Raw genomic sequence first — 9,135 nt, forward strand, 5'->3', positions numbered from 1 at the left:
CCCCCAGAAAATACACATCACTAAATTCATCAGGATCATTAAACAAACAAAAGTTCTTCACACTGATATGGTTTACGCTACCCGTTATTGCATGTAGGCTCTACGGATGGACCACAGGGCATGTACACTTTGTTGCTTGGACACTTGTGCTCTGAAAGATGGAAGTATGTTAAGAGCACATTGTTCAGAACTGCAAAAACCGTAGTGTTATGCACCATCAACTGTATGGATATAATATGTATATCTCACCACAGAGCCCATTGGTAGCATTTCTCCAATCAATACAGATTCCTTCATTAGAACATTCAGTGGCATAAGCCTCCAGACTGCAGCAGCTGTTTTTGCCAAGATTGCAAGTGTCAAAGACACATGATGTCACAAATGGTCCTGGAGGTACAACTTTGTGGCATGGTGCAAATAAACTAGAAGACATACAAGCCAGAGTGTATCAGGAAAATGATTATTCACAAAATGTGTACAAACATTCATACATCATATAATGACTAAAAACATCCATATATGTAATAGGCCAGTTACTTGTCTCAGTGCTATCGCTTAGCTTATAAACTTCGTACAAAAAGTGAAGAAACTAGTGTTCGGTCAATTATTTCTTTGTTTTTGTTTTTGGTAAAAGGACTGGATAGTGCTTTTACCAAAACAAAAACAAAATTGGTGAGTGGAATGGACAGTGCTTGTCTACTCTACCTAAGCACTCGTGCCTCATAATGTACAACACCCCTCATCCAGACAAGCACTTTTTTTCCTATGTGTGTTAAGTGTTTTCAATCTAACATTCACTGCATCTGATGGATGCATCAGTGAGCAACTTGAGGTCAATATGTTACCTGAGGATATTTGGCATAGAGACTGGAGGAGCCAGGGATCAAACCACCTAACTTTCAATTAGGAGTTGACCCGCTCTACCTCCTGAGCTACAACCACCCAGACTGCTGCTCTGCCACAAATGTGGTACCATTTTATAAAGCTTGGCCTTCAATTTGGAGATGGTACTAAAACTCTACAAACCACTGTAGCAGGGTCCATGCTCACAGTTGTTTTTGATCAAGCACCAATAAGGTAACCAGAAGCTCAAAACCAGTCAATAGAGTTTGCTGTAAGGCATTTGTAGAGAAGATTTGGCAAGTTTTTCATGGGCGCATACACTAAAGTCAGTGGCTCCATTTAAGGGGAAATAAACAGGCTCTAAAACATTATGATTTATACCATACCATCTATATTTATAAAGCACTTTAACATAAAACCAGAGTTCACAAAGTGCTGTACATATGCAAATAGCATAAGCAAAGTAAAAATAAAATTAAAATAAGATAAAATAAGCTAAAATGAAATAAATAACTAAAATAAAATAAAACATGTTCAAACAAATTGAGTCAATCCCCTTAAACAAAGGCTTCAATGAATAAATATGTTTTGAGAAGAGTCTTAAACTTTATTTATTGGCAAGAAGCAGTGGTACGACAAAGAAATACCATGTCCTTCCTTTTTGTGTTAATTTCAGTTATATCAATAACCAGTTATAGATTATAAAAGCTCCTCCCATTAAGTATTTCCCTAATGCTGTTAAACAGAGTAAGGCAGCTTTTCCAAATATCCTGGTTTAATTTTTGATGCTGACATTATTTTATGTGCACACAGAAACAAAATATGGTAAAAGTTATTTCATCTAGAATTGATGAATTTGTGGAACTTTTTTAGAGAGTGAGGAAGGTAACTGAAGAAGAAATACACAATGCATCATGGGAATCCCCGGCAGCCTACGTCTATTGCAGCATAACTAAGGGAGGATTCAGGGTCACCTGGTCCAGCCCTAACTATATGCTTTAGCAAAAAGGAAAGTTTGAAGCCTAATCTTGAAAGTAGAGATAGTGTCTGTCTCCTGAATCCAAACTGGAAGCTGGTTCCACAGAAGAGGGGCCTGAAAACTGAAGGCTCTGCCTCCCATTCTACTTTTAAATACTCTAGGAACAACAAGTAGGCCTGCAGAGCGAGAGCAAAGTGCTCTAATAGGGTGATATGGTGCTACAAGGTCATTAAGATAAGAGGGGGCCTGATTATTTAAGACCTTGTATGTGAGGAGCAGGATTTTAATTCTGGATTTAACAGGAAGCCAAAACATGAGAAATCTGCTCTCTTTCTAGTCCCTGTCAGTACTCTTGCTGCAGCATTTTGGATCAGCTGAAGGCTTTTCAGGGAGTTTTTAGGACTTCCTGATAATAATGAATTACAGTCGTCCAGCCTGGAAGTAATAAATGCATGAACTAGTTTTTCAGCGTCACTCTGAGGCAAATTGTATCTATTTAATAGATCAGATTGGAATGGATGACTGGAGAACTGTTTACTAGGAACAGAACTTGGCTAAGTCATTCAGTACTGTCTCAGTTTCATCTTCATCTGTATGCTCTGCCACTTTATGATACATAGTATTGATTTAGGATATTTGCAGCGCTCCTTCACAGTCTGTCAACTTGACAATCAAACTGGAAAGAAAATACCATTATACCACATTCCCCAAATCATTCTGTTCTACATGTGCAGAATAAGTACATTTTTCTATCTACCAAAATGAAAAGTATAACGAGTTTGCTGAACAGTTTGTGGTTCTCTTTACCTGGTAGTTAGTAGATCACAGACAGCAGGTTCACAAACAGGTGGTGTTGAGTGTGGGGGCTTTGATGTGGTTCTGGGTGTTGGTGGGGTTGTGGGGATAACACAGGGTGTATGTGGGACCTGCCACTCGCCTGCAGTGTCTGAGCAACTTCCCACCTGGCCATTTGGAGAACGGCATTCATTGCTCTGGGAGTTGTCACAGGTACCTAGTAAAGGAAAAGCAGCAGAATGAAGCCTGAGCAATAGCCTAAGAAAGACACTTATTATATGATCAATATCAAAGTTATGTAGGCATACCTGCATACTTACATACTTCTTTTTCTTATCTAAGCTTCACTCTAATTAAATTTACAGTTTGTTCAAGACATGTACAGATATTTCTTTAAATAGGAAATTAGTTAACATTTCAGAAGAAACATAATTTTTAGCGGCAATCAAAATGTTTTATACCCACTACAGATCAAACGTTTTAGAATACCCCAATTTTTCCAGTTTTTTATTGAAAATTATGCAGTTTAATGTCTCACTGCACTCTGAAATTAAAGCATAGTACAAAATGACCAAAATGTACTAAACTTTTGACTTTGTCCAGTCAGAACAGCTGGACACCCCTGTGGCACTCTTTCTACAATAGAAATCAAATATTGTTCAGAAGTTCTTCCCATAAATGAGGCACTGCTTGGTTGCTTTGCTTTGTCTCTTCTGTCCAGTTCATCCCAAACCAGCTCGATGGGGTTTAAGTCTGGAGACTGTGGTGTATGCTCAACAGCATACAAAGATGCTGCATGATGAACCAAAGATTTCAAATTTGGATTCATCAGTCCAAAATACCTTCTTCCAGTCTTCAGTAGTCCAACAGCAGTTGTTAATGGCCCAGACAAGCCTCTTTGTCTTATTCTGGCATCTTAGCGATGGCTTTCTTGCTGCAAGCTCAAAGTCTTCTCTTCACAGTTGAAACTGGGACTTCTTTACCACGACCACTATTAGGCTGTGCTTGAAGCTGTTGTCCTGCGAGCCGCCGATCACACAAGCTGTTAACTCTCCGAAACTCTGATTCATTTGTGGCTTTGGGTCTGCCAGACCTCTTCCTGCCAGAGTTTGTTTCTGAGTGCCTTTTGATGGTGAAGGAAACTGTACTCACTGACACCTTGACATTCTTCCTAATTTCTCTGTAGATAAAAGACCTAACCTTTTTAGTGTTAAGATGGTCTGTCTCTTCCATTGTTAATTGCATTTTTTGTAGCAACCCACTACTTTCTGCAGTACAATATTGTTCAACTGATGCTGACGAGGGTTTCGTACCACAGTGTATTCCAACACTGCTTTTATGCAGACAGAGGGGGTTGTAAGTATTCCAGAAAAGTTGGAACACCTGTAGGAATTAGTAGCACCAGCTTTGCAGAACAGCTTTAAATTGTTAACTCATGTTCTGTTCCCTGAAAAGGGCCTTTTTGGATAATTCTGAAATGGACGTCATTTTTCAGTTTTGAGTAACCTTACGTTTTTTTAACCTCTGGCAGTTCACCACTTACCTTTGTACCATTTCAAGCAATTCATTGGACCCGAACGACATGAATTGCAATAAAAAACTGGAAAAATTGGGGTTTCTAAAACTTTTTTTTAAAAGTATATAACTTTGTTTGTGTTGCATTTTTAATTTCTCCTAGGTATTTGGGATTAGTTAGATGTGTGAAGTTTAAAAAAATCATGACTCTCAGCTGGAACTGCAGTAAAACAAGGTGAGGAGTTTAATGATATGCAGCAGGAATTACAAAACTATAGCTATAACGGGCTTCAGTATACCAGAGAATTGGTATTGGTCTGAAACTGAAGCTTAGTTCCAGACTTAGTTCAACTAAGGCCAGAGGGCGCGATACGGCAGCCTCGCCTCTGTCAGTCTGTCCCAGGGCAGCTGTGGCTACAACTGTAGCTGCCTCCACCAGTGTGTGAATGTGAGAGTGAATAGTGGAAGTGTAAAGTGCTTTGAGGGACTTGAAAAGCGCTATATAAATGCAATCCGTTATTATTATTATTAACCAAAGTGTGCTGAGGCTGTCTCACCTTCTAGACTGGATATGGATTAGAGTTAAATTTGATTGCAAGTGGCCGAGGAATCTTGTCTATTATTAATATTTGGCTTATTAATGGTCATTGTTTAGACCTGCGTTAAAGATTGGGAGAAGTATTCTCTAACTCACCACATTGTCCCTCTGTGTTTCCTTCAAAGAGGGAGTAGGGAAGGTCAATGCTGAATGAAGAGCCTGAATAGACTATTTTTGCACTGATGTCTTGTAACTCCAATGTGGTGATTATATCTGTGCTAGTAATGCGCAGGACAGAATTGCTATAGGCAGGATAGATCTTTTGCTGATTGACAAACACCTGTAGGTAACAACACAATTTACATTAAAAAATAGTGTGAAACAAGCATCATACTCATTTGAAAGATTAACCATTAGATCAGCTTTCGCTTGGTCAAATGGAATTATTGCTTACCACATTAGTTGATATTCCTGAAGACATCAGCTGAGTCAAAACCACTTTGAAAGATTTATATGTAACAGTAAGAACCTTGGGACAGAATGTACTGCTTGATGGATCACAATCACGGTTAACTACAACAGTCAGGTTATATTTAGCAATAATCTCTTTGACCAGGTAGTAAGAGCAATTCTCATTGAAATTGTAGGATTCTCCATCAAATGTTAAGTAGTGGGATCCACACCAGACACTGCACACACCTGCAGGGTGAAAAGAATCATGTATAGAAATGTCAAGTAACAACTGGAACAGGAAAAATAGACAAGCGTCATAAGTTAACAAAAGACCATAGATCTGCCTAAACAGTCAGAATGCAGGCTGATCTCATTTCATTTATAAAGAACATTTAATACAAGGTTGGCCAAAGTGCTGTAGATAAAACAGAGTATTGCACAGTAATGTAAAAACTTCACTATATGGACACATGCCCACTCACAACAATAAATATGCCACAAAAAGACGATAGACAATAACAGCCTAAATAACTAGCAACAACATGAAGGGTATTCATGGCCATTGATCAGCGGTGGCTTTTCATGTATTTACAAGCCTCAAGGCTCTGACACAAGATTATCTGCAGTATATCAAAGAGACAGATTTCATATTGTGTATTTATATACACCATAAGTACAGTGTATATTTTGCTGTGTATTTATAATATACATTATTAAGCTTACATCGACATTCATAGTGAGGGCAGCATCCGTCATCATCAGAGATCTTAGCAGCACTGCGTCCATTGGTGCAGATGGGCTGCTGCATAGTGGGACAGACTGTTGGCATCGTTATAATCTTCCCATTAATGCACGTAGCTGTGGTGCAGTTGCCGGCATCCCAGGACTCTCCATTCTGAACAAGTATTGACAAACAAAAGATGATTTAGGAGATCATGGGTTTGTTTAAAATACACTGTCTTTCAAGTAAATTGTCATAATCTCATTTAGGTTTATAATTATTCTTATCCCAGACATATGCTCTTTTATTTAGTAATTTATTGCATTTTGCACATATCTAAAATATATGTTTATTTATTTTTGGAAGTTTTTGATCCACTTTTTACATTTGTAAATCTGTGAAGTAACAGTAAAGCTGAAGTCACCAGATTATTATTAATATGTGAAAGAACCCCCACAGGTACAGAACATGCTAACAAAGAGCCCCAAGTTGTTTTCAAACCAGAAACATTCATCCTGTGAAGCAGCTGTGCTAACCACTGCTCCATTCAGCCACTGTGTTTCATTTCTGCATTATATGTTTTTTTCAGCTCAGAGCAGTGGTTCCCAAACTGTTTTTGCTGGGCCCCCCTTTGTTTTAGAAGACCCCCCCCCCCAACACGCAAACACATCCTCCCACCACACAGACTCATATTTTGCTTTCAAACTCCATTGCTGTTTATTTCACATCTCGACTCTGGTCCGATTTCACATACTAACTCTTTTACGCTATGTCCACACCTACACGGGCCATTTTTGAAAACGCAGCTGTTTCTATGCGTTTGGGCTTTTCGTCCACACGTAAATGGCGTTTCAAATCATCGAAAACTGAGATTTTTTAACTTTTAACTCCATTTTTGTTCGTCACGCAACGTCAAAGGTATGCGCCTTTATTCACGTCACGCTGTGGCCACGTTATTGTTTACATGAGATGAGTTGCAGAATGATAGAGACAAAATACTGTTAATCTGACTGTCTGCAGGTTTTACACACAGTTGCTGTCCCTCCATTTACAAAGGCAGGGGCGTCACGGGATTATTTTACATGTAGTTGTTTTTTCCTGTGTAATAATATTCAACATTGCATCAATACATTTTTCAAAAAATGCCTCTCTGTGCAAAATGGGTTCAAAAACATAAACAGCTGTGGGATCCTGTTTGTCTGTGATTTGAACCGGGGGAATAAATCATGGCAGGATCAGCCCGATGTTATTTGCATCCCACTGTAACTTTATAAAGAGCAAAATGTCAGGAGTAGTTAATCATTATAAGAAGTGTTTGTAAACTAAAAATCAAGAATGTAGGATACTGTTTGTCCGTGATTTGGAGAGCCCAACGCGCGGGGAGATCTACCTCGGCACTTGTGCAGGTGAAGCCAAAGAGAAGATATGCTTCACCATGTTTTCTAGTTTTTGGCTTGGAAGGGAGTTGGTTTGGAAACATATTTGGCGATGTTTCATCTCCTGCTTTGTGTTTGTATGGAAGCCCCGTTAAAAACCTGTCAATTATGCTAGCAGTATCCAAACGTTCTTTTTTTTTCTCTCTTTTCATACCGCGCCCCCCCTGCAATGGCTCTGTGCCCCCCCTATGGGGTGGGCCCCACACTTTGGGAACCTCTGGCTTAGAGCATGGCTGTACACAGTGGTGCACTAAGGTAGGCCTATTATCAGCAAATCAACACCATGGACTTGGAATTACCAAATGGTCTATTGTGGATCTACACTCTACAGCCTCTCAACTGGTATTCACCAAGGCATCACAGTGGTAAATGACAAAAATAGATATAGCTATTATTGCAGTCAGGTTCAGGGTGTCACACCAGCACCAAAGTGGTATTTAACAAAAAGCCCATACATTGCCCTCACTCAATAAATAATAAAAACATATGTAATCATGTCACACCTGTCTCGGTGGATACACATCATTGCAGACATTTTGAGTAGATGAAGTTATTGATGTACTTGAAGTAAAGGAGGCAGGACTAGTTGTTGTCAGAGGTACTGAGCTGGAAATTGTGGCCTTTGTAGTAGTGCTGAATACTGTAGTTGTAGAGTGTGCAGTAGTGGGCACACTTGGTGTCACAGGACAAGGACTGGACTGTGTCTCAATTTCACAAGATGCATTGCAAAATGCAGCATAACACCACCCTAACCCATCAGTGACATTGTACACAAAGTCCCCTGTGAAAAAACAAACAAAAACAAAACACAGATAATTAAACAAGCGCTGTACTGGTATCCAACTGGACAGGCTGGATGCGTATGTGTGTGTCAAATTAACAGTTTTTGTTATGTCCATTTCTAACTAAAGACTGATATGCTTTTTCTTCATGAAAAGCTCTGGGATTTAGAACAATATGCATTCAAATAAGAACTTCAGATGAGAATATAAAACTCTAAATTTGAGGTAAGATAATGGATGAAAACAACATTGAGGGACTTAATGACCTATATACAGTGACATACTGTGCAGAAAGTTCCCCAATTCCCTATGAAACCCATGTTGGTTTTTGTGGAGACCATTCAGAAAGCCAGACATGCAGTAACATGCAGCTGAAGTTACAATGTCACCTGCTCTGGCCCCAGGAATAGAATTATCTATAGTAGTTGGGGTTTACCATCACGACTCTAAAAATAGTTAGAAATAACCTAATTTTTTCCTTGAAAAGACTGTTGCCAAGTGGGTAAGGTAAAGGTGTACCAAGGGTTATGTTTTGGACTACACATCTTCCTCACAATCAACTGTTTTCCTGGATGCTTTTGGGAGAACCTGCTATACGATGGCTAACTGGGTCTAAACTTGAAATTTAAAACAGGAACGGAGGTGTCCTAACAACATGTGTTCAGAATTAAAGAAAAATAAAATGGTGAAAAAAATTGAAGAGAAACCTACCAGCATGATGCGAAGCTCCATTGACAATGCATACACATCGTGTCGAGGTTGTATTAAGGGGTGATGAAGAAGCAGCTGTGGTTGTGGTTACACTGGGGCTTACACTAGTTGCGTAAACAGTCGTGCTGCCTGGAACAGTCTCTGTTGTAGGAGTAAAAGAAGTTGTACCTCTAGATGTTGAGGGTAAAATGGTTGTGTTTAAAACAGAAGGATTTGAAATTGCAGTTGAAGAAAACGATGATCCTGTTATGACAACTAAGGTTGATGCAGCTGTGGTAGAGGATGTTGTTGGTCCCGATGTGACTATTTTTGGTGTTTTTGTTGTCATAACTGTGGCTGTTGTGGATTCAAATGCTGTTGTC

The 9,135-nt window shown here is 39.2% G+C and overlaps 1 protein-coding gene across 1 annotated transcript in view; it reads right to left on the bottom strand.

The window, feature by feature from the left end:
- The window catches only part of LOC102288747 (intestinal mucin-like protein), a 15,654-nt gene extending 6,525 nt beyond the window's left edge, over window positions 1–9,129 (bottom strand). Inside the window, exons 1-8 of the mRNA XM_005946241.2 lie at window positions 8,774–9,129; window positions 7,784–8,061; window positions 5,847–6,018; window positions 5,125–5,369; window positions 4,827–5,010; window positions 2,630–2,834; window positions 250–422; window positions 82–151 (exon numbers count right to left, since the gene is read on the bottom strand). Of these exons, the coding sequence (XP_005946303.1) occupies window positions 82–151; window positions 250–422; window positions 2,630–2,834; window positions 4,827–5,010; window positions 5,125–5,369; window positions 5,847–6,018; window positions 7,784–8,061; window positions 8,774–9,101 (1,655 nt within the window). The 5' untranslated portion in view covers window positions 9,102–9,129. The remainder of the gene's footprint in view (window positions 1–81; window positions 152–249; window positions 423–2,629; window positions 2,835–4,826; window positions 5,011–5,124; window positions 5,370–5,846; window positions 6,019–7,783; window positions 8,062–8,773) is intronic.
- Window positions 9,130–9,135: the final 6 nt, after the last annotated feature.

Source organism: Haplochromis burtoni, unplaced genomic scaffold, assembly GCF_018398535.1.
Source record: "Haplochromis burtoni strain Fernald_Lab_line unplaced genomic scaffold, NCSU_Asbu1 Contig_477, whole genome shotgun sequence".
Classification (NCBI taxonomy): Eukaryota; Metazoa; Chordata; class Actinopteri; order Cichliformes; family Cichlidae; genus Haplochromis; species Haplochromis burtoni.